Here is a 24,767-nt window from a genome sequence, read left to right as displayed (position 1 = left end):
GCTCGGGTTATTCCATTCTGTTGACCTAAATTCCTCTCACACAGTCAAGTAGATGCAGTATCATCCTTTACTTCCTGTTCCAAATTGTAACACAGCTTCTCTTCACACACACAGGTGTTTTACACCACTCCCCAACTCTGGTGGTTAAGCCAAGAGTGGCAGGAATTGACATACCATGGTTAGCAGATAGGAATTTTAGAGTCTTGACATGTCAATCCTAGACTAAGGTCTGTCGCTGACTTTCTTTTTGATTTCAATCAAGTTGCTTAAATTCCTTTTTGTTTGTTTTTCTCATAAAATGAGAGACTGGAGAAGCAAGAGTGTTTAAAATCAGATGAAAGCTGATGTGAATCTATGGGTTTTTTTCTTGTATGTAACATTTGTGCAATGTAGTGCTTTCTGCAAATCACATCAGTGCCAGTTCTGCCATGGACACTGACAGTCAGCTCATCTGGGTCCAGTTAACATTTGAAGGGGAGGAGCTCTTACAACTTCATTGAGAATTAAGGGGAGCCTCTAAGAAAACCCCATCTCCCACAGACTGTGGAATTCTTTATTGGCACGAGAGGAGCCAAGCTGCTGGCCTTTTGAGACAGCTCACATTGGTTCTAGCAGCTCCATCCTGTAATACCTACATCCAAACCATTTTAAGAAAAAGCCTGTGGAAAACGGGGCACTGGAGGTGCTTGTGTGCGCAACTGTGCCCAGAATATTGCCCACACATAGCAAAGCTGGCATCAGATTTCTGGGGGCCAGCTGCCAAGTGTGGGTGGGTAGTGAGAGCACAAAAGAATATTCCTGTGGGCTCTGCAGGCTGGAAGAGCTGTACGTGTTCCCACAGGCAAACAATCCTGCTGTCAGCACCAGGCACGTCATCCTGCAAAGCTCTTCCCTCCCCACCACAGAAGAGCTGCCACTTGCCCACCTACCCGAAGGACACACTTTTTCCAAAATTGATGAGTGTTTCCCCAACACCTCCCAACAAACAAGTTCAGTAAAAGTAGGGTAAATTTAAAAAAGACTCTTGATGCAGTTTCAGTAATATGCTGGGGTAGTGTTGGTGCTATATCTCAGATAGTAAGCAGAAACCCTGCTGACATTCACAGACGGCTCCTGTCCTAGGCACCTATGGTGGCCCCATTACCTCACCCTCACTAGGACAATCAGGAATTATCCCAGAGAGGCTGAGGGAGCACATGGCTATTTAAGAGATCTAATTTGGTCCTCTGTTCTTTTATACTGTGTGAAGATGTGCTACCATGCAGGGTGCTACTAGAAAAGTGCCAAGTTAAGAGAGCTACTGTGGAGCAGGGAAATACCTTCAAAAGTTTGATTTTGACCTGGGTGAGGCAGGCACTGCATGTATGAAGTCTGTAGTAGGATAAGAAGCTTTTTTTACTAGCACATGAACTGTCTAACACAACATGAGTCAGCTATTAAGGGATGAAAGCTTTTGCCCAGGACAGATAAGTTGAGCCCCAGGCAATTAACTATGTGACACTCTTATTGACACATTAAAAATAAAATGGTGTGTCATTACTTGACACAGACCAAAATGGTCCCATAAAGGTTTTATTGAAAATATAAAGGTCTTTCTTTTTAACGTTCCCATAAAGTTCTAGTTTGACATTTTGCAAATTTTGTGAATAAATTTCTTCCCTCTTGTTCTTGGATGAGCTGGGAGCTGTGCTCCCAACCAAGAGCTAGCTACATTCTGGAGAGTCTGAATCCCACCAGTCCAAGTGGCAATATGAGGGTGATAGTTGTAAAAATAGTAAACACTATAAAGTACTTACATGGCCAGGGATCCCCTCGGTTTGCTAAAGCTGAGAGCCCTTTCACTTATTTGAGCTGTAAAGACTCCCACTGAACTAACAAGAGACCCCTGCAGCTTCCCAGGAATTATTCTTCCAATAAGCCACGGCTGATTCAGCTAAGGCACCCATGTTACAACCTGTGATTCATAAACATGGCACATCATCATCATGGGTTTGGAAGAAATGTTCTTCCTTCAGCCAATAACAAATGTTTTAATGTTACTTTCTTCCATTTTTGTACAACTGTTTTTGCCAGTTATATGATTCAATAAAAAATGAACTCTGGCTACAGAAAGGCAGGCAAACTCCACAAGTAGGGTCTGATTAGTAGGTCTCAAGTGGCTGGGGAAATGGTGGGATTATCCTTCCCTGACGGAAGCTGATCAGCTAGGCTCTTGCCTCCGTGTGGAATGCAAAAAACGCCAGGATCTGTGACCTTCGCTCCTCTCCCATGGACTGACCTGCTGGTTGACATCCAGGAAACCAGTGGGACTCTCTAGCATCAGCCTCATGACCCAGAAACCTCTCTTATTTAGCAGGGAGCAGGGGAAAGGTTCATCAACATTTCTAGTGTCTAGAATGACTTTTATTAGACAACAGTATATTATACAGTAGTTAACATAATGCTATGTTACCTCTAACAAATCCCTCCTGATATCAAGGAGAGTCCTCAATATGGATGATGGGGACCTGCATTGAGTTTAACAAGAAAACCAGAAGATACACAAATCTCCTGAAACACTCTTCAAAAAAAAAAAAAAAAAAAAAAGAGAAATATGCCTCATATTGAATCCCAAATCTTCATTAAAAAAGTGAATTCATGTGACTTTATGTCAATCTGAATTTGCACAATTGCAAAGCAATTCATGTTGGCATTACTGGGTCAAAGAGGCTGCTGCTGCAAGCTCTCCTGGTAATCATACTTTCTCCCATACCAAGCTCCTGGTGAGGTTAACCTGGAAAAGGTTTTGGAGAGATGGGGCCTGGTCTTAAATATTTTATTGAGTTTAAATCTGCTTTTGTGCTATTTCTTTAGGCAAGATACTGATTACATTTGCTCTCCTAAGCTAAGTTCAGCTGCTATAGCTAATATCAAACCAAAGAATAATGTTGGTCTAAAATCTTACTTACATATTCTCTAAAAGCCAAATTTTGGTCACACTCTGTTTCATATACAGATTTAGTAAAGTCAGTGACAAAGGCATTTCAGGAACCTGTACAACATCTTTAGCATTCACAGCACACAATCCATTGCAAACACTGACAGCTATAAAATTTGCCCCTATGCATTCAACTAAAAATGTTCTCTTTATGTGATGCAACACAGCTGCAATCTGCTTTAACTCAACTGTAGGTAACAAAAAAGGGTCACAAAAGCTTTTCTCAGCTGATATTTTAATCACCAGCATCTCCCACTGTCTTGGTAGTTTCAGGTTCCTCAGTTCCTGGTCATTCAGTGCCAGCAGGTGGGTATCCAGCCCAGATGCATAAGGATGTCAGTGCAAAGCTTAGGGCCTCACCTGTATTCACTGGCATTTGAATGTTAGAAACAGTAAAATCAAGCCTGACAGAGAGAAAAGCTTTTTGAGATCCTGTCCTAGCACCTTCCAGAAATCCTGAAACAGCAAAGGCCACGAAGATTCCCTGAGAATGAGCTGCTATTCCAGTATCACAAGCAAATGCACAGCACATTAGCACTGCCGTTGCTCCAGCATCCTCCCACCACCCCCTTTTCTCCACCACCTCCCTGCAAGGACTGTGCTCGAGTATTTTACACAGCTCACTTCACAGGTAGGACACGCTGCTCTTACTGTTTCTGCTTTTCAGAGAAAACATGCTTGAAAAACAAACCATCAACAAAAGCCCGTCTAATTGCCCAAAGCCGGGGATTCGCAGTTTGCTGATGGCTCCTATTTCATGCACAGGTGTGATATTGTCACACAAAGGCAGCAGCACCTCCTGGGGGAACAGGGCCCCTGAATCCACACAAATGTAGTAAGAAAAATAAAGATGCCTTACCCACATGGGTGATAACCGTAGTCAGTCGCTGGGTGAGCTCCTGATGTGACATCTCTTCTTCTTTTAGCCAAAAAAGCATTTCACACAGGGAACTACACAGCATCCAAAAAAAGGTGCACCCAGAGTGGGAGGCTGCACACTCACTGCCTCACTTGCACACAAAGCAGGGACCACTCCCACGGCACGGCCCTTCCAGCTCTCACATCTTCTCTCGGCTGCTCACCTCTTCCAATTTGCTGCCATCTATGCATGGACGTTGAAAAGCTCCTTCCAGATGGGGATTTTACCCCCCCTGACAGAAGGAAGGGAGCAGGAGGGGGGAAATACAAAAGGGGGAGAAGCAGGAGAGTTGATTGCTTATGGCTTTTTTTCTCCCTTCTCCCGCGGATGAGGCAAAGGATAAAGAGACAAACCAGCTAGCAGATACCTTCCTCCAGGGAGACTTTTGGATGTGATGCTGCGAGTCAGGGAAAAATCCTGGAGGTAGGAATGGCATCGGGAGGAGTGGAGCTGGCAGGAGAGCTGGAACAGCCGCAGCTGCTCTGCGACGCTCCCTTCACCGGCGTGCCTGGGAATGGAGAACACGCTCACAGCCTCCGGTGCTCCCCCTCGGCCCCTGGGGCCCGAGTGCCTTGCAGGCTGTCGTTGAGTGGAACCCCGCAATGTCCCCAGAGACCCTCCTCCCACCCCCTCTTAGAAGTCGCTGCCTGAGGGGCCACCGCTTCTGTGGAGGGGGAGGGGGGCACTGGGCTTTTTAGGTGTGTTGTGGCCAGAGGCTTTGTTGTTCCACCTGCACAGACAGGATCCCTGTGATCCTGACTGAGCCCACAGGACCCTCTCCAGCTGCGCAAGTACAAGCAGGGTGAATTAATCAGCCGTGGGTGTTGGGCAGGACTCACCACGGAGCTCAGCCGTGCCCGTGAGCAGGCAGGCACAGGTGGCCTTCAGTGGCCAGAGCAGGTCTGTGGGGAGCAGCTGCCCCTGGGTGCTTCTCACACAGCTGAGCCTTGCCCGGATGCGTGGCTGCCATGGGGCAACGGGGCTGCGGAACAAGGGGAAGCTTCATCAACCCTTCCAGCTACAGATCCCAGCTGGGATCCAAGAGGAGGGAGAGTAAGGCAGGCAAGGAAGTGAGAAAGGGCAGAACAAGCCAGAGACTTGTATGTCTCCATTCCATCCCTCATTCCATCTCATCTTTGGAAGCCTACCTGAAGCTCCATGCAAGATAATTCTGGAAAGAAGGAAAACTTATTATACAGCTAAAATGGAAGAAATATAATAGAGAAGGGTGCAGCTGCCTGCAAGATTTGCTCTATTCCCACAAAATTAATTCAGCTCTAACTCCAGATCCTTACCCATCCATAGAGTTTTGCTTAAGTCCACCTTTCCATGCATGCCGAAGAACCTGGCAACACATATGCCCAAAGCTGGAACTGTAAAATACCCCTGTGGGCTCATCGGATCTTAAAACACAGTTTGTGTGGCTGTCCTGGCATTGCAAAAAGGTTTATCTACCTCTGTGAAGGGAAAATCCTATAATCAGCTGGCTGACCTACAAGCCAGTCTGAGTATCTGTGCTGTTGTCCTCATTTTGGGATGACTGACCAACTCTGCCAAGAGGTTCCTTGCACACTTCTGTTCAGTTAGTTTAACAGCAAATGTGTCTGAAAACGTGAGAAGGATGACTTCAGAACCACCCACCTGCCAACATTTTGGGATTAAAGCAAAAGCCTTTTTTTTCTGAGATCCAATTTTACTGCCCATCTGAGCAGTAAAGGTCAAACTGCAGAGACCTTGACTAACATTAAAAGGATTCCCCCAACTAGGGAAGAGATGCCATCATTGGGGGGGATAAAGTGTGTGGGAAACAGACTGACATCTAGCTATAATTTTTTTGAGGGATTTGAAAGGTCCAGGATGCTTTCTTTTTTTTCATGGAGGGTCACAGATGGCAGGTAGGAACATGGCACTAGAAAAGTCATCATGATTCCAGACACTTAACAGATTTTTCTTTTTTCTTTTTTTTTCTGCAGGCACAGACACTGTAAAAGCCCATTCATAAATGAACTAAATACTAAAAAGCAGAGTAGATGGTTTGCTCTCACTACTCCTACAGCAAGGCTGTTCAAGAACATCAAGGATAACTGAGAGCCTTTGTCTAACTTCTAGCTAGATTAATTCTCAGCTATTTTAAGACCATATGCTCTTATACCAACATTGTTATTCAGCATCAGTAACTGCAGACTTGTGGACGTTTGCTATTTTAAGATCCTTTTTCTCTTATTCTTTGCTCTTGCTATGTTAATCTGCTTTCCAGCTTTCCAGCACACCTTCAATAGTTTTTGAACCTGCTGATCAATCTCAATCCAGTTCAGGAGAGAGGAATTAGTTCTCACATCTTCACTGAAAATCAGCAAGGTGCACAAAGTCTGAAAGGGGAAAGGATGCAGTAGGGACTCACTGATTAATCATGGCTGCCCCCTGCCCAGCTTAAACTGTGGGGTGGGTTACATGGGATCATTCCAAGGCTAAATGGGATTCAGTCCAAGTTCAGGGTGCTATCCCTCCCTTATGATGTGAGTGAAAATAAACAAAAGGGGGAAATTTTGGTGGGAGGGTTTGGGCTGCAGGACACAGCCATGGGATAGCAAACTCCATTAGTTTTACCAGTTAGGGGATGATTTCTTTACACTGCCAAGATTCAGTGGTGCCTGCATTAAAAAAGGCTGCTTTTCATGTATTGCCATTACAAATTCTCAAATGGAAGAGCCACAGGGGACAGAACCAAATCAAAAACATTGCAAAAGCACAGGTGATCCACAGACCCAAGATGAGAAAGGGAAAAAATAGGAGCCTGGACTTTAGGGATCTCTTGAAGACAGAGAGAATGAAAGTATCTATCACTTGAGGAGTGGTTGAAAGATGCTGAAGCAACTCAGTCCATCAATGGGATGGTAACAATTTCCAGCACTGCGATATTTTTTTGTGAAATTGAGCCAGTACTTTTACAACAAATACTGACCATCTCTGAAGGATAAAAGCCCTTGCTGATAAACATGTGGTAGAGGTACAGAGGATGATGATTTACATTCCAGGCAGGGATCTCACTGAAAGCAGGATCAGGGGCTGTGCAAACACCATGGTTCCACTACTAAGATGATGACCAACAGGCAAAAGAATTTGATTTTTCTGTAGAGTGACAGCCTGACAAATCACCAGCTGTTTATTAGATCCTGAATCAAACAGCTGAGGCCAAAGCATTGTAAGCAATCTTAATAAGCAGTAAATTGCACACTGCAAACAAAAAGTGTTTATAAGACTCTATGGCCTGACCAGATATAAGGGGAAACTCTCACAGGGGAAAAAAAAAAAATCTTTTCTTCTTTGTCACTTTATATAGCTACACATCTTTCTTCTGTCACTAAAACCCCATGGCCAACTGAGCCTGAAGGGCTGTTGATAATCAAAATGAGATCCATCCATGAAACTAGCCTGTCTTCTTCACTGTCTTGATTATTTCCATTTTCCCAGTCCTACATAACCTTTACAAGCTCACCCATCTTCTAGTTTTTCACAAACATCTCCTTCCAGAATAAGATTACAACCTTCTGGTGTACAGAGTGCCTCTGAAGACATGTCCATAGCAGAAAAATATGCAGGCTAATGGAATAACAGTGAAGTTTAGAATTCCTTTACCAAGTTTCTTCCTTTGAAAACAAGCTACTTTGGTACCATACCTCTTCCTCCTTTAACTTTTGTCTCTAGACTGGCTGATCCCTGTATCAAAGGCTGGGGCTTCTATTACTTACTGGGAAGAGCTATAACACTTTTGGCACAATTGAGAAAGGTAATTACACTGTGACCACTTCTGACTGGCTATGGCAGTACCTTAGATCTGCAGCACATTTCCATCAGAAGAAACTGTTCTACTAAGTGAGTCAGATACCTCTTTGATTCACACACAAAGAAGGCACACAGAGTGCTGCTTCCTTTCTGGAATATCAGTTACATAGCAAAGGAAAATAGCATTCCATATTTTAAGTTTTCTTACTTTTATCTATTTGGAACAATTCAGTCAACAGTGCTTTTGCTTGGCTTTTAAGAAGGTCACAGTGCTAGTGCTTCTCTGCTGTTCTCAGCTTTCCACAGGCCTCTCAGTCAGCTCCTGTGACAAATCTGGGCTTCTCTGCCAAAACTTGCAGGAACACCTTTTCTTCACACACAGCTCCCGTGGCAACGCTTGAGGCTCTACCCTCACACTTAGCCTCTTGCCTAAGCTCTGCAAAGTCTGACCTGCTTTGCCTCAGACACTGTTTCAACTACTTGAAAAGGAGTGCAGCTGCTTGTAAAATCCATGCTGAAGTAAAAGAGGCCACTGAAGACACGACACTAGTTTTAGCAAAGTTCTCTGCTCCTCTCCCTGTCTTCCCTCCCCATCATAAACCTTTTTGTCACCACCAATTGATTGATTGTCACCATCAATCATTCACTTTCTGTGCTCCAGAACAACTGTCCTGACACAGGGTGGGGCAGTGGCCCATCTGTGAACAGGACCATTAATATACCCTTAGGAAAGAGTGCATGAAACAGGCCACTTAAAGAGATTATCCCTCTCCAGTATTTCCCTGCAGATTGCAGGGACTTTCTGAGCTTAAGTCTGCATATGACTGATAATATTTAATACTCCATTTCTTCAGGAATCTGTCTAGCTATTTTTTTAATCTACTTATAATTTTGATGACCATAAAGTTTGGTGGCAACAAGATTTTCAATTTAAATATGCATTGTGTGAAAAAAACTAGTTCTTTTGATTTTAAATCTGAAGCTTGATAGTTCAGTTTCAGGCCTCTGATTCCTGCATCTTAAGAAGGAATGGGTACTTTCCTATTTTCATTATCCACCTTTGCCCTGACTTCTTTTACACAGTGATCATAACCCACAGTTACCTGAGCTGAGCTGAGACAAATGCTGTCCTAGTTATTATATCTTAGGGGAAAAAAAGTCCATTGATACATTCAACATCCTTGCCATCTTGCTTTGAACCTTCTCTTGTTTATGCAGCTTGGACAGTGAAAACTGCCAGTGCCAGTCTGCTCTGTGTTGCTTACATAATTCTGACAGAAGTCTTCCAGTGCTAAAAGTTAGGAGATAAATGCTTGCTGTTAATTTTTTACAAAAATCCATATGCCTATTTTTATTGCATCCATTTCTTTCAACTCTTTCCTCTTTTAAAACAAAGCCTAGATTTTAGACAAAACTGTTGAACAGAAGTGATTCTGTAATTTTTAGGCCCAGCTTACTTTTATGAACTCTGTGTAGTTTATTTTAAGGAAGCCACTTGTCCACTTTCAGCATCATAAAAAACCCTGAGCTGATCTCCTAGGAAGCTTTCATGTCAACTGACTGAAGGTCGAGATTGATGGAGGCATGGGCAGGTCTCCAGGGCAGCAGGCAGAGTAACTTATAAAGGCAAATGTCCTCACCCTAATCAATTCTCCCGCTCTGCTACTGTCACTAGCTCCTGACACATTGGTTTTCTGTCAGATGAGTTCTTCAACCCTCATTCTGTGGCTGTCCACCTGCAAATGGCTGACATAAGACTGGTGTCCTGGTTTCAGCTGGGATAGAGTTGGTTTTCTTCTTAGAAGCTGGTACAGTGCTCTGTTTTGGGTTCAGTGTGAGAATAATGATGATATGAAACTGGTGCTTTGGTTGTAGCCAAGTAGTGCCTCCCCTAAGTCAAGGGCTTTACAGTGTCCCATGTTCTGCTAGCGAGGAGGTGCACAAAAAACTGGGAAGGAGCATGGCTGGGACAGCTGACCTGAACTGGCCAAAGGGATATTTCATACCATAGAATGTCTTGCCCAGTGCATAAACAGGGGGAGTTGGCCAGGACAGGCTGATCACTGCTCAGGGACAGGCTGGGCATCGGTCACCTTTGTGTGAATCACTTGCCTGGGGTTTTATTTCTCACTCTCTCCTTTACATTACAATTATTATTGCTATTTTTCTTGTTGTATTTGGTATTATTAAATTATTATATTTTACTTTGTTTCAATTATTAAATTGTTCTTATCTCAACCCACAAGTTTTACTTTTTTTCTGATTTTCCTCCTGATCCCATCGGGGGACAGGAGAAGTAAGTGAGGACTGCCTGGATTTAGTTGCTGGCTGGGGTTAAACCACAGCAACTGGGAAGGGTCCCCATTTAGGTCAGCTCAAGGAGCACTGACTAGGCTGGTGTAAAACACAATCTTTCCCATGGAAAATGCTAGAGAGAAGCAAATGAGAGGACATGGCAACTGTCTGAGTTTGATCTGTTGGACCTTAAGATGGTGAGTGAATGCAATTCAACAGAATAGAGAAAGCATAATTTTCAGTCCTTATACATATGAGGGAGAGAGAGAAAAAAACAGGGAGCAAGAGAGAGAAGCTTGGGCTTCATTACTCCTTTCTGTAATTTTAAACTTTTCTTAAGGTAATGAAACTAAAAGTTGTGTTATGAAGTTCAGTAGCAGAAGGGAAATTCCACTGCTGAATTGAACCTCAGGCTCATACAGAGTTGACAAAATGCTTGGTACATTTGAGGTGACCCCATTAAGGAGAATGGATTGAATAGAGACCAACAAGTAGAACAAAGCTTCAAAAACACAGCAAAGAAAGAAACTGGTTTCAGAAATCATTTGTTACCATGACTTGGAAGTACCAAATATAATCACAGCGGGAAAAAAAAAAAAAACATTGCATTTTCATCTAGAACAAAACAACTTCAGCAATTATATGTGTGGGCATTTCTTGCTAAAGCTACAATCTGGATTTCATTCTTCAGTAGAAGAATGCCAGATGAGAGGAAACAACTTATTTAAAATTGCCCAGACGAGTATTACAGGTTTGACTCACTGACAGATTTATGTCTTTTCAGAGTACATTTTTTCCCACATCTCCTTTTCCAAAGGCTGTTCATCTGTTGCCATAGAGACCATTTCGAGTCTTTTCACTTCCACAGGCTCTATTCTGGGGGATCACTACTGCAGCTTCCCAGGCCACTCTGTCTGCGTCTTGTGCCCAGGAGCAGCCAAGGGAAAACAGTAAAGCAGAACATCGGCTGCCACACAATACCCAGCTGCTGGTAGCAGAAATACTTCCATCTTTTATCCACAAAGCCGGCGTGTAATTGGAAGGATAAGCTACAGCCACCCAGCACATGGAAATGTGGGCGTTGATCACGACTGCCACATCTACCAGGATGTTTTTTCATCATTTAAAGGGATCTGTCACATCAATCACACTCCTTCCCCCCCCCCCCCCCCCCCCCCCCCCCCGGCTTTGCTGCGATGGATGTCATTAGAAATAATGGGGGGAAAAAAGGATTCACTGTCACTTCACTCCCGCACCAATAACCCTGAGCCTGCACACCTGGGGGAGCTGCTCGCACGGCAGCAGCGAGGACCGAAGCAGGTTTCAGTCCATAAAGGCGGAAATGTCCGTCCCAGGACAGGCCCTGGCCAGCCTCAGGCTCTCCTGGGTTCCACTTCACCCGGGGGCGCTTCCAGAGCCTCCAGAGGCACCTCAGCCATCGGGGGAAGGGAGCAGGCCCTGCCTCAGGGCCACAAGAGGTCCCACCACACAGAGAGGTTCCTCCTCCGCTTGCTCTCGTACAGCGCTTGTTCTTTTGGGGGAGGGGTCTTTTTGTTCTTTATTTCACGTTGGGAAAGGCGCAATAGTGAGGAGGAAGAAGAAGAAGAAGCGGCGGCGCGCGCCCGCCCTGAGGGGCCGCCCGCTCCGCGCTCCCCCCACCCCCGCCTCCTCAGGTACACCAGCGCGCGCAGCGTGACGTCAGTGCCCGCCCCCTCCCCGGCGGCGCCGCGCTCTGTGATTGGCTCCCGGCTGGCGGAAGCGGCCCCGCCCCCGTGCGCGGGCGGCTTGGCGGGAAGGGCCGGCGGGGCCTGGGGGCTCCGAGGTTGACGGGGCCGTGAGGAGGGTCCGGCACAGCCCGGCACAGCCGTAGCCATGCAGGCCTTCCTCAAGGGCCCGGCCTCTAAAAGCACCAAGCCCATCGCTGCCAAGGAAAAGAGCGCGGCCGGGAGCAGCGGGGAGGGCAAGAGGACCAAACCCATCCCCTGGGTGGAGAAATAGTAAGGGATGCTCTGGGGCAGTGGGGTCGCTGGCCGTGAGAGGGGAGGTTGGCTCTGGGGGCATGTAGAGAGGTAGTCGGTGCGTAGCAAAAGGGGTCGCAGGTGTGGGTGTAGGGAGAACAGCGTGACTTGCCTTGTTACGAGGTAATCCAGGACCTCGAGCTACTGTAAGTGCCCTTGTGGCTGGTACTGAGCAGAAAATACCTCTTGGCCATGTCAAGCAGTGCTGTTTCATCTCTGTGTTTTGGTGCATAAGTGCATTTAGTGCTTTGTGGTTTTTGAGAAACCTTTATTGCAAAGTGGTAAAATATTGCAATTCTGCTTCTAAAAACACTTCGGACAGGTGTTTACCACAGAAAAAGACAGCTTCCTGAGGAATTAGATCACTTCAGTAATACAGACCAGAGATATTAGACTTCCTGTTATGATTTTGATTTCAACTACAAAGTTCACTGTAATTCTTCAGTAACTGATGTAATCAGAAGGGGAAATGTTGTTTTTCTCAATTTCAGCTTTCCTATGAAACTTTGTTAGGTAATAAATTGTATTTAATGTCTTTTTATTTAGTCGTCCCAAAAATGTGGATGAAGTTGCCTTCCAGGATGAAGTTGTAGCTGTGCTGAAGAAGTCTCTGGAGGGTGCTGATGTGAGTGTAAAGACAACATCTACCTAATCAGCATTTTTAGACAGACACTTGAGTGGTAACAAAAATTTCTCTTTTCCAACTCAGCAAAGATCATTTTTACAGTGGTATTTCATGAAAAACCTTAGTGACTTCCTTGTGATATACTCTGTGTGATATATTCTGTTGTGGTGTATGTGTAAAGCTTCTTATATTTCCAGTCTTCTAAACACGGTGAAGTTGTCGGTTCCATGATGCAGTTTGGAATTTTTCTGGGGAAGCTCACATGGTAAACTTCTTGTAAATAGTTTCAAACCTGGAAAAGCTTTTGTTGTCTCCACACTGCTATTCCACTAGTACTTGTAACATTCATGTTTTTAGACAGGAGGAGGAAGTTTTTCTTTCATAGACAGGTCTGGATTGCCAGTCATTCCTAAACATTTCTAGTGATATATCAGTGCTTCTGTGCAACTGCTAAACATTCAAACTTTTGGCTAATGAGGGAAATTTAATTTATAAGTGCTAGGTCTCATGCTTGGATAGTGATTCCCAAACTTTTTGGGTTCAAGTTTCCAAGTAAGTCTCTTTGGCTTTAAAAAGCTAAGTATGGCAGTTGCAGGGTTGGCTTGTGTGACCTAAGAATGTAGATGAGCAGAGCATTTGCAGTTGCATTTGTTTACTCTTGCATTTGCTTTTGGATAAAAATTTAGTAAATTTTTGGTATGTATGATGGTCATTTCTTCCATAGCAGCTGATGTGGAGGTGAAGGGGCTGAAAGGAGAAATAAAGTACGTAACCAAGAGATGGCTGTGCTTTTTTTCCAAATCTGAACAATTCCATCCTTTGTGCATACTGAGACTTTTTTCCTCCTTACCTAGGATGGTCACACTTGTGCTTCAAAAGCTGGTTCTGTTTTTATGGGCTGCAGGTTTGGTCTGCTCTGCAGTAATATGAGTCTGTTTCTCTCTGGAAATAATAATTTAATCAAAGCTTGCAAAAGCAGAAGTACCTTACTTGTTTGAGCGTATGAAACCAATATCAAACTGGTGCAACACAACTGCAAAAGGTTTGCATTTCTTTCCTTAGTTCCTGTCTCCATGTTCAATCTGCTTTGAGAATGGTCTTGTAATGTGACCTTATCAGGTAATGTTGTACCCCAGAAATCTGTGTTTCACCAGCAATGCTGCTGGATTACAGTATTTATAGAGTTGAGGTAATTAGGAAGGAACTGTTAACAGCAAAGGAGAAATGAGCTGCTGCCATCTATTCTGTCTGGACATATCAGTTGTGTAACATTGCTTAGGTGATGGGTTGGGAAGTTCTATTTTGAGCAACAGTTATTTAAAACCCTACAGCTTGTGGATCAGCAGTGTTTCTTGGATTCTGAGCCTGGTACACTTGTGTTGACTTTTGGCCTCCTGAGTTGAAAAGACAAATTATAGCTTCTCCTTATGGTTAGAGGCTCTGTATTTTGCCATAGCTACCCAAACTCAGCAAGGCATTTGAAAACAAAATCATGCAAGTACTTTAAAATACTTTGTTTTTTAAAAAATTTAAACATTTTTATTATTTTCTTGAAAGGACTCATTCTGTCAAAGAGGCAAAAGTGTAATTTAAACTCTGAAGTGTCTGATACTTCAGTAAGGACACATTAGTGCAGAGGTTCTTACTGAGTTTGGAGATCTGGTAAGATCAAAGAAGCAGCTGTGACAATGCTGTAGGTTTGAGTAATGTGCTTTATTTAAACCCTGGTGTTGGAAATGGAGAGTCAGTCCTCTGTCGATTGGCCTGTATTTGTGGGCCTTGATTTGGGAGCTGCTAAATGGAGCAGGACTTGTAACTCCCTATAACTTATACAGGACTTGTAACTCCCTAGAGGTTGTACACCTCCATCTGTAAGAGCACACATCATCCTATTATAAACTGGGGAGAGCATAGTCCAAGGGGGTTTGAACTGGAGAAGTTGATTTCTGTCTGCCAGGACTGTTGATTTGTTGTTTTTTGGCAAAGAAACTGAAAATGGTCAGTCACAGTGTTCTTTAGTTTTCATTTGCCTCATGATACTTTAACAACTGAAAAGAGAGTTAGTATAGGATTATCATTGCAATTTACATCTTCACTTGTACTGAAACTTCTGGAAAAGCAGCTGAGATCTGCACTATATGTGGTAGCTTTCCCATGAGCAGAGTGATGCCTGCAGGTATCCTGCTTACTCCTGGCAAGCATGGAAAAATGGATAACCAGATCAGGTTGCAGTTTATTTAAAAATACTGCCACAGTTACATAAAGGATTAGGCTGTGCTTGGTGAAAAGTGGTGTAAATACTTCAGTGAGAAACCAGCATAAATGAGGTTGAAACAGAAACAGTGATAAAGTCAGGGTGTAATGGAATTAGGAAACAGATTCTAATTAAAACTTTTTACCTGCTTATGCTTTTTTTGAGGACACGTAGTGTGTGAATTAGCACAGAGGCATGAAATGATGAATCTCCTCACAAACATCAACCCTAGCAGTGTGCTAACCTAGCATGGAGACTGATGAATTTTCAGCTGTCATTCAGTACACTTTTCATCTCTGGAGCTGTCATAAAAGATAGAGGGGGATAATATTAGTAGTTAATGTTAGTAGGGGATGCTGCTTGCTTATTAGCAATTAGGGAAACAAGCAACAACTGATGGGCAGATAGAGAAGGCAAAACTTAGAATTTCAATCTGCAACTGATTTCCAGTAAATAAATGAATTTAATCTCTACTTTTAGAGTACCTACACAGTTCAGTCTGTGCTCTGTGTCTTGTCTTAGTTGTTAAAATGGGATGTTTGTTACCAAACTGATTGTCTCTATTTAATTTTCTGGTTATGGGGTGTGTACTCCTGCATTTTTCTCTGCTCTTTAGATGGTTTTACTGTTCCCATTCTGTCTGCATTACGTGCTATATTCAGTATAGAATTCTCTAATCTAATTTTAGTTGACTCTTTAAAAATAGAATGCTTATTAAGGGCTAGAAATCAAGTCAGACTGAGAGGTTTGTCTCCTTGCTATTGGTTGGAGGAAACTTCTGGATTCTTGTTTTAAGAATGTAGAAGTGGAACATCCTCTGTTGTCAAAGACAGCAGTTTTAAAGTGATAATTTATAAAAGTGATTGCTTGAAATAGTAATATAAAAAACTATCACTCCTGTGTCAACTGGAAAGCTTCTTGATTTCAGCCAAAATTCAGTCATGGCTTATACAAATTTGGCTTATGCCAGCCTTGTTCTTTGTGTTGCTCAGATGTATTTATGGAGAGCAACATACTGCCTCTCAGCTTTTGTTTTGCTGAGCTTCTCATAAGATAGGCTTTTCACTCCTTTAGTCATTTTTTCCAGTTTGGATTCATCATCCTTGTGTAGGGATGACCTGAACTGTGTGCAGCTAATTACCTGTTAGTATTAAAAATTTACATCTATATTAAAAGTGCACAGTTAGGACCACCATGTTACACAGGCTTATACTGCTCCTCTGACACACAAAACAAAACCAGCTTGTATTTTATTCCATCTAATGCATTTCAGGTATCTAGCAGATACTTAGTTATATTCTCAAACTGAGGGGTTTTTTTGCTTTGTGCTGCTAAATGTCATCCTATAATTATTACTGCAGTCTTTGCTGTGCTGCTTTGATCTTCCTGTCTCAGCATATTTCCTTAATGCAGTCGTGTTTTTCATGCTGAGGCCATTAATTAAATTATTTCAAAGATCAATTAACCTAATTTCTTTAAGAAATGCCAGTGGTCTCCTTTGAAAACTCCTTGGATGGGTGCAGGAATTTGCCAGGGCTGCGCAGTGCAGTGAGTTGTTGGGCCTGTCCCCGTGGTTGCTGTTGGGCTGTGCCTGCACTGCCCTTGCTGCACCCCAGCGTTCACAGCTGCCCTGTGCTCACTGCAGTGCAGTTGGTGGCAGCACAGAATCTTCAGCATGGCTGGACAAGGCACTCTGGGGAGCTGAGAAAGCAAAGGATGGTTTCATCTGCGCTGCTGGTATTATCCAGGCTGTTTAAGGCCATTCTTGAATAAATTTGGGTGTCACTGCAATCAGAACAGTAAGTTCTGTAGGCTTTAGTGATCTCAGGCATGCCCTGGAGTGTATATATAAAAATAAATATATGTTGTAATATCCATTTTGATAGGACATGGGATAATGCCACCAATAACACTTGTTCATGCTGTGCTATAAGCAGCACCTGTTTGTCCTCCTTTAGAGACCTAGAAGTGAAAGACTTGATGTTATTTACTGTGAGGAGTAGTTAGTTTCTGTTCTGTTAGGTGCTCAGATTGTCAGTAGGTTTTCCTGTTGGTGGATTTTTTATTTGCTTTTCTTACAAACGGTGCCTTGCTGTTTCAGCTTCCCAATCTGTTGTTCTATGGCCCACCTGGAACTGGAAAGACTTCCACTATTTTAGCAGCTGCTAGAGAACTGTTTGGGTAAGCTGGAATCAAGTTGCTTCAGTGTAATCAGCTGCCACATGTCTCCTAATCATGTGATGAAGTGCCTCTGGTCATTGCCTGCTCTTAGGTAGTTCTCAGCACTTCTTCAGGAATATCTTCATATTCTAATTCAGCTCTAACATAAGATTTCTTTCTCATTTGTCCTGTCACAAGTCACTGATTCCTGTTATCAGTATAGACTTCAGATTAGCAGCCATGTAACCCCCTAACAAAGAGTATGGGAAGAATATGGCTTGTGTATGCCTTACTGAACTTTGTAAAGGAATTCCAATTTTTATGGTTTATTTAGTAAGTTGTTAGATACACATAAATCTCAAAGTGCTTCATAAAATGTCTGAATTGTAATCTCTCTGTTATGCACTATTGAATTGTGTCTGGAAAGTAGTATTTGGGACTCAGACTAAAATTCAGCATGTATTCATTAACTCACTTGTAACACTTGGGGAGTTTTTGAGTGGTGAACTCAGTGATCTATAAGCAAAAAACGGATGAGAAGGTGGTTTGATGTTATGATCAAATGTAATGCTGAATTTAAAACCACCCCCATCCCATTTGTCATCTTTAATCTTTGACTCACTCTTTTTTGGAGAGAACCACGTCTACTTTAGTAATAGGAAGACAACTCCACATTGTGAGTCCATTTTAATTCCTGGGATTTAAAATCCAGTGTATGAATTGTTGGTTTGTTTTTTGGTTTTTTAAATGGAGTATAGCACTGCAGGTAAATACTGCATGTCTTCATGCATATTTCATTCTGGTAATACTGCTAGTGACTGTATTGTGGCATTTCACTTGTTATTTCACATTGTTCACGGGCTGTAAGTAAAAAGGCAGATAATACAGTGCCCTGAACTTACAAAGCCAACTTCCTCCTTTTTTTTTCCTGGTTAACTGATGCAGTTTTATACTTCATTGTTTTCTGTAGACTGGGAGGAGATTCTAAAAATAGCTAATGGAAATTCATACTTAACATTTTATGATCTCAACTTAACTGTCTTTTAACAATGTTATTTAGTAATGCTGATAAAAATAATCCCTGCCATTCAAAACAGCCAGAAGGGTTGTTGTTATATTTTATAACATCATTACAAGGGTTAGCAGCTAACATGTTGTAATAAAAATTTTGCAGGCCTGATTTATTCCGGCAAAGAGTCCTTGAGTTAAATGCTTCTGATGAGCGTGGGATACAAGTGATTCGGGAAAAAGTGAAGGCTTTTGCTCAGCTAACGGCATCTGGAAGCCGTTCAGAGTAAGTGCTGGATCAAACCCCTCCTGCTTAGGACAAAGCATGTGGTTGTTTTTGTTTCTAATATAAATGATGGGTCAGCACTGCCCAGAAGCTGGCAACACACAGTGCTTTGGCTGAGCTTTTACTTCATGGAATTTCACACTGGGGTTTGAATACCCAGGAGGATTTTTACTGGTGCTGTTAGCTTTGGAGGCAGACAGGGAAAACTCCGCAAGATCAAGACTTCTGGGTTTGGTCACATGTTGTTGCCTTTGCAGATGTTGTCTGACTAGCATAAAACAAATTCTTTGGGTAAATTGTGCTGGAAGGTACTTCCCTAGTCCTTCTAGTCTGCAGGAATTTCTACAACATGGGTGTTGGTTTCTAGAAGGATTGTGGTGTTAGGTGATGAGAAGCCCAGTGCAGGTCAAGCCATGTGTATGGACTGTGGAAAGTAGGAGGAAGAAACTGCATGCCAAGACTGCCTGGCAAGGAATGATTTTATGTACTGAAATCAGTCTGTTGCAGTATTCTTGGGAGTTTAGGCAATCAGGAAGCCTGTAAAAAGAAGAGGTACATGAGATGTTAAAAGAACAAGCTTAGAGCATGCATTTTAGAGGACTTCTGTAGTGTTCAAGTCAACTCAGTCCCCCCCCCATTATTACAAGTATTAGTCTTTAATCTAAAAATAATTTTTAAAAGATTGAACCTCTGAATCTGTTCTATTTATCAAGGATACATGCTTAAGTAAAATATTACTTGCTATTTGCAGTGATTTTTCTGTTTATATTTTTTGTTGGTTTTTTTTTCCTTGGTCTATTCATTGCATGTCTGCTGAATAACAGATTTCTAATTTTTCAGTGGTAAAATGTGTCCTCCTTTTAAAATTGTGATCCTGGATGAAGCAGACTCTATGACTTCAGCAGCCCAGGCAGCCTTAAGACGCACAATGGAAAAAGAATCTAAAACAACACGTTTCTGTCTTATTTGTAACTACATCAGCAGGTACCTGGAGTTTGTTGCTTATTTGGATTTGCTGTCTGGTCTTTAGTCTCTTTTTTTTTTGTCCCCTGCTTAAAAGTTGATACCTAATGTTCACAGTTTTCAGTTAATAGAGATGTCACCATGTGCATGCAAGCCTGAAGCAATACTTAGATCTCACTTTTTTTACAATGTTGCAGTTTTAGGGTTATTTAAACCTGAAGGTATTTTAAACCTTTTCTGCCTTTATAGCTTTGTCTGTGAGAACTTGACCCACACATTTATTTACCACTCTCCTTCCTTTCTTTCAGAATAATTGAACCTTTAACATCTCGGTGCTCCAAATTCCGCTTCAAGCCTTTGTCGGACAGTATCCAACAGCAGAGGCTGTTGGATGTTGCTGAGAAGGAACATGTGAAAATCAGTAATGAGGTAACTTCGTGTTGCCATGATTTACTGCTTAATCCAGTGCATAATTGCATGGCAGCAAAAGAGGCCAAGTCAGCATACTTTTCCAGGCAGCTCAACTGTATGAAATAAAATACATAAATTCATTTTTTCTCCTTCCATAGATGAGATGAATTTTAAGTCATCCTAAAACCGGAGAAAAGTCCACCACCAGAGAAAACTGAAGCCAAACTGTAGGGCTTTTTGTTCTCTGCTGAGTGTACTGGCATTAAACCATGCTTCTTTCTGAAACTGCCAGCACACATTTGTGTTAGTAGAGAGGTTGCTTTGTAACTTGTGTATTGTGCTTGGCTCTGACAATCTGCTTTAGGCACTACTTGATGTTTTAAAATAACCGCTGAAAAAGTATACTGGATTTTAATTAACAGTGAACATTTAACTTAGCGTTTTCTGACATTATTTTTCAGGCAGTATCCTACCTTGTGAAAGTGTCAGATGGGGACTTAAGAAAAGCAATTACTTTTCTTCAAAGTGCCACTCGCCTAATGGGTGGGAAGGAGATCACAGAGAAGATAATCACTGAAATTGCTGGGGTAAGCTGTGCCTTACAGTTTCTCCTGTAATTACTCTGAAAAACATTCTTGCTACCTCTTATCTACCATTGCTCAAAGTTTGATTAAAAAATTGTTTTATACTCACTAGTACTGCAGCATGGTAATGATACACTATCCACCTGATTCTGTACACTTAATACATAGCAGGTTTCTAGCAACTTCTCCTGTAAATCATGGAAAATTGTAAAACAGTCTTATAATTCAAACTGAAGTTGAAATAGTCTGCCCATAAATGCAGAATGTGTTTCCTTTTGTGGGAGAGTAGATTAGAACATCTTTTTGGTGCTTTTCTGTATGTGTGTGTGTATGTATAGATCATTGCAATATTGGTTTGGAAACACCACAGGGAAATGACTTCCAGTAGCAGCTCATTTTCAGCTTAATGTTCACAGTGACAAGGATCTGTGTGGGTCCTGCTTTTTAATGAAGCAGCAGTGGTTTGTTCTAGAATGACATGGGTAATACTGAGAGGCACAGGAGAAACCTGAGAGAAAATGTGTTTAATAAAACTTGTGTGAAGGTGTTCCTATAGCAACAAAGCATCTCTGAAGAAGGAAATGTGAGATGAGGAGTTGAGGAGCTGAAAAATAAATGGGCTTTAATGATGGACACACTTCCCATGAGGGTGCTGCCATTATAGCTAACTGTAGAGTTTGAGAGCTTCTCACTTTGATGAAACCAGAGGCAATTGCTACTATGCAGAGTGTTACAGAACAATATTAAACAATTTTCACAGTGAATTCATTGTTCAGTTTTGGGTATCTGTAAACCAGCTGGTATCTGAATAGATATTAAACATCTGAAACCTGGCAGTAATTGACTGTAATGATAGGAAAGAGAAGCATGAAGTTCCATTATTGAATGAATAATGCTTGTTTAAAGCAAAGGAACCCAATTTTACATCTTCATGAAAACTTGAAGTTCTTGGTCATACACAAGTTCTGTGACGCCAGAGTAACCTTAGTACAAGAGATTAATAAAGAAGCTTTGAAACCAAACTGTCCAGGCACTCAACCGACAGGAATGACAATGAGTGAAGGGGGAAATGGGCAACTCTTCCCTCCACAGAGTGACAAAATGGCATCTGTCAACTTTTTTCCTTCTGATTTATTGTCTGATCTTGATGCATTGCATTGGGCTTTTTTTGGATGTTGTTGGTGTGTCACTGGAAATAAAACTGATTTGCTGTGTTCTTTAGGTGTAGAATGGTCCAGAAAGCATTGGCTGATCTAACTGTTGAAGTATGTCCTCCTCTTGGTCAGTGTCCTGAATAAGCACCTGTGTGTTGGATTTAGGAAAGTGACTTTGACAGTCTATTGTTATGATATGATTTTTATTTTAATATCACCAGTATAGGATATATATCACAGCCTAGCTCTTTTAAAATTTATTTAGTCTGTCTCATATACTTGCTTGAAGTGGTTGGGTGTGTAGAGGAATGAAATCCTGAAATGGCCTTTGCCACGAACAGTTTGTATCTGTTACTGTAAGCATCAACACTGATTTTAAATTTACAGAGTTGAAATTAAGAAATGTCACTTCTTGTTACAGGTCATCCCTAAAGAAACAATTGATGAACTGCTGTTGGGCTGCCAGAGTGGTTCCTTTGAGAAACTGGAAACGCTGGCAAAGGTAGAGTTTTCTTAGTGCTTAGCCCGGGTATTTCTCTCAGTCACGGCCTGTGAATACCTTTGTTCCCATGCTACAGCTGAAGAATGTTTGGCCTCAGTCAGTTTGGATGCACATTTGGGAAGTCTCTTTTACCAGTTAGGACTCCAGTCTTTCCCTTCTTAGTCAGAGCTGTCAAAGTTGCAAATAAATTTCCCTACCAATATGACTCTGGCTTTCTCCTGGGTTAAACTGATGGCATGTAGAGCTCTTTGGCTGAACAGAAAAATAAGGTTGCACAAACTCTATTTTCATAAACTTCTCTCTCCCTAAATGGCTTCACTGACCACTGTTCTCAATACTTGATGTTTCTGTAATCGGGCACTACTGAGTTTTTTTCAAAGCTATCTTTAATTGCCATGGGTTTTATTTTATTAAAAAAGCTTTGGCCTTACAGATCTCTCAATGCCTGAGGCTATCAATGACCAGATGAAGAAAATAAATCATAAGTAGGTGGCCGTTTAAAATGTAATGGCTGTGAAACTGCCACATGATGCTGTGGATGCCAAGCCCTCCTAATTTTAGAATAGGATTGGGCACGTTCAGTGGAGGTTGTTAAATGTTTTAAATGTCTCATAAAATATCCAAGATTTAAATTGTCAGAAGCTGGAAGAATGTTTGGACAGAACTACTGCTCTGTGCCTGCCTTGCTCGTGCAGCCTTTCTGAGGTGCTCACACTGGGTCACTGTCAGGCAGGATGCAGGGCTGGGCTGTACACGGACTACTGAATTGTCCTCTAAAATGTGCAAGTTCCATACTAAAGTGCAGTGCAGTCTCTCAGTTCAGAATTTTTCAAAATTGTTTTTCCAGTTTGTGGTGTTTCTGCTGCTGAATTACTTCCGTTTTCCTCTCTTTCTGTGCAGAATCTCATCAATGAGGGGTTTGCTGTTGCTCAGCTTGTAAACCAGCTGCACGACACGGTTGTGGAGAGCGAAGATTACAGCGACAAGCAGAAATCTGCCATAGTTGAGAAACTTGCAGTAAGTCTAGCTTGAGTTTAAAAAAACAAAACACATTAATCTCCACAGGTTAATTTTTGTTTGTAGAGTCTCTCCTAAGAAGTACATGATGATTTGATTTTTTTTTAATTCTGAATGCTTCCTGGTAGAAGGTAAACTTTTGTCCTGAGAAATGTCATGAGAAGGGATTGAAATGTAGTTAAGTGAATTATTATCTGTATTATGTTGTTCTAGTGGATTCGCTCAAGACAGTTGTGGGTGTGGTTGTTTTGGGTTTTTTTAATATAATGTGGGAGGGAAAATTAATGTGAGAATAAGTCAGCACTTAAAAAACAGTTAGAAGCTGCAAAATGCATGTTTTTTGTCCTGGTGCATAAAATACGCCTTTCCAAAAAGAAAAAGTTCACTAACTTTCTCCATTTTGATGAAGAAGGAAAGCCAGCTGTGGTGGAGGTTTAGCTGAAGTCACTGCAGCCAGGCAGGGGGTGTGGATGTCCTGCAGTGATGCTCCCGGCAGGGGCTTGGAGGGCCAGTGCCACATCCCTTTGTGTATGGAGCTGTCATGTGGTGGCCTCCTGTAGGAGATGAGCTGGAGGCTGGAGAGCTCATTGTTCCCAGCCCAGGTGGGAGAGGGGTGTGACGTGACTGCTGGAGAAATCTGTGCCGATTAACAGCTGGCAAATTTCTTGTTCTCCACTGTACCCCAAGACACAGCTGCCTTGAGCATCGCCATTTTAGAGGGTTTTCCCTTGTCTGTTCTGTCTGCAGGAAGTGGACAAATGCCTGGCAGATGGTGCTGATGAGTTCTTGCAGCTGATGAGTCTCTGTGCCCTTGTGATGCAGCAGCTCACACAGAACACCTGACTCCTCCAGCAGCCCTTTGTTCCAGGGCTGGCTGGGGCTCTCAGAGCAGGGACCTGTGTGCTTTTGTACTGTTTTTTGCAATAAAAGGACTGCACTGCAGTTGGAAAACCTCAGGCTGGAATATTTGATTAAATTTTTTTACACTGGGTAAAGAGCAGAGGGGTCAGTGATGCTCCTACTGTGCAGTTCACTGTTGTGCACTTAACCTGGAAACAAATGTATCAAAAGTGAGCATATCCATACAAACAAGTTGTTATCAGCTGCAAGCAGAGGCAGAAGGGTTGTTATTCCTTTCAGCCTGTATTGGCTTTGAATAGGCTGACTTGGCAAAATGATCACATCCCTATAGAACACAGGTTCAGGCTGAACCCAGCTCCTAAGGAAGCACAACGCATGCCTCCACCATCTTGTGTCTGATCCTTTAGGGTTACACATGGCAAAAATTACCTAACTAGTAAACATGTTTCAACTTTTGTTCCATTCAAGTTATCCAAGAAAAAAGTGTCCAGCAAAGGGTAGGTCATGTTCTGAATATGTCACTTAGATTTCCTGTCATCTCACTATCTCACTCCATTCTTGCTCATGAACCACTTAAAGGTGTGACCTGGATGAACACAGCTCCCAGTGGCTGAGCATTCTTTGGGACATACCCTTTCAGAGATGCTGTTTTGAGCACCTGTCCCACCTTCCTGAATGGTTTTGGGGGGGGGAGGGGGAAAGGTGCCCTTGGACAGCTATTAAGCACAAATGAGGCAGTGCAGAGCTTTTTCATCAAGCCAGCACCAATTTTCAAGTGAGCCATTTTCTACTCTGATGAAAGGGTGTTCCAGTGTTAAGGACACAGGTCCAGCACCCCAGAGCTGTGTCACCCAGGGACACACTGGCACTTGAAGCTCACGCTGTAGTAGTCCAGAACCAACCCTGCAGTTAATGACAAAGTGCAGCAGCTCTGGGCACAAACACAAGGC

The 24,767-nt window shown here is 42.5% G+C and overlaps 2 protein-coding genes across 3 annotated transcripts in view; one reads left to right on the top strand and one right to left on the bottom strand.

Annotated features, from left to right (window-relative positions):
• The window catches only part of LOC125330995 (guanine nucleotide exchange factor DBS-like), a 178,360-nt gene extending 173,971 nt beyond the window's left edge, over positions 1 to 4,389 (bottom strand). The window contains exons 1-2 of one of the 2 annotated variants that reach the window (XM_048314795.1): positions 4,264 to 4,389; positions 3,837 to 4,128 (exon numbers count right to left, since the gene is read on the bottom strand). In XM_048314795.1, the coding sequence (XP_048170752.1) occupies positions 3,837 to 3,939 (103 nt within the window). In that variant the 5' untranslated portion in view covers positions 3,940 to 4,128; positions 4,264 to 4,389. Of the gene's footprint in view, positions 1 to 3,836 lie in introns of both variants that reach the window. The other variant, XM_048314794.1, reaches the window with a different exon arrangement.
• Positions 4,390 to 11,737: 7,348 nt separating this feature from the next.
• On the top strand, positions 11,738 to 23,912 carry RFC4 (replication factor C subunit 4). Its single transcript, XM_048314948.1, has 10 exons — positions 11,738 to 11,971; positions 12,539 to 12,617; positions 16,973 to 17,052; positions 18,206 to 18,325; positions 19,166 to 19,309; positions 19,597 to 19,717; positions 20,161 to 20,286; positions 21,859 to 21,939; positions 22,840 to 22,956; positions 23,704 to 23,912. Exons 1-10 carry the CDS (start codon positions 11,847 to 11,849, stop codon positions 23,797 to 23,799), a joined length of 1,089 nt encoding a protein of 362 aa, XP_048170905.1. The 5' UTR covers positions 11,738 to 11,846; the 3' UTR covers positions 23,800 to 23,912.
• The last annotated feature ends 855 nt before the right edge of the window (positions 23,913 to 24,767 follow it).

The sequence above is a fragment of the Corvus hawaiiensis genome, chromosome 10 (genome assembly GCF_020740725.1).
Source record: "Corvus hawaiiensis isolate bCorHaw1 chromosome 10, bCorHaw1.pri.cur, whole genome shotgun sequence".
NCBI classification, from domain to species: Eukaryota; Metazoa; Chordata; class Aves; order Passeriformes; family Corvidae; genus Corvus; species Corvus hawaiiensis.
This window is presented reverse-complemented; position numbering and strand designations above follow the sequence as displayed.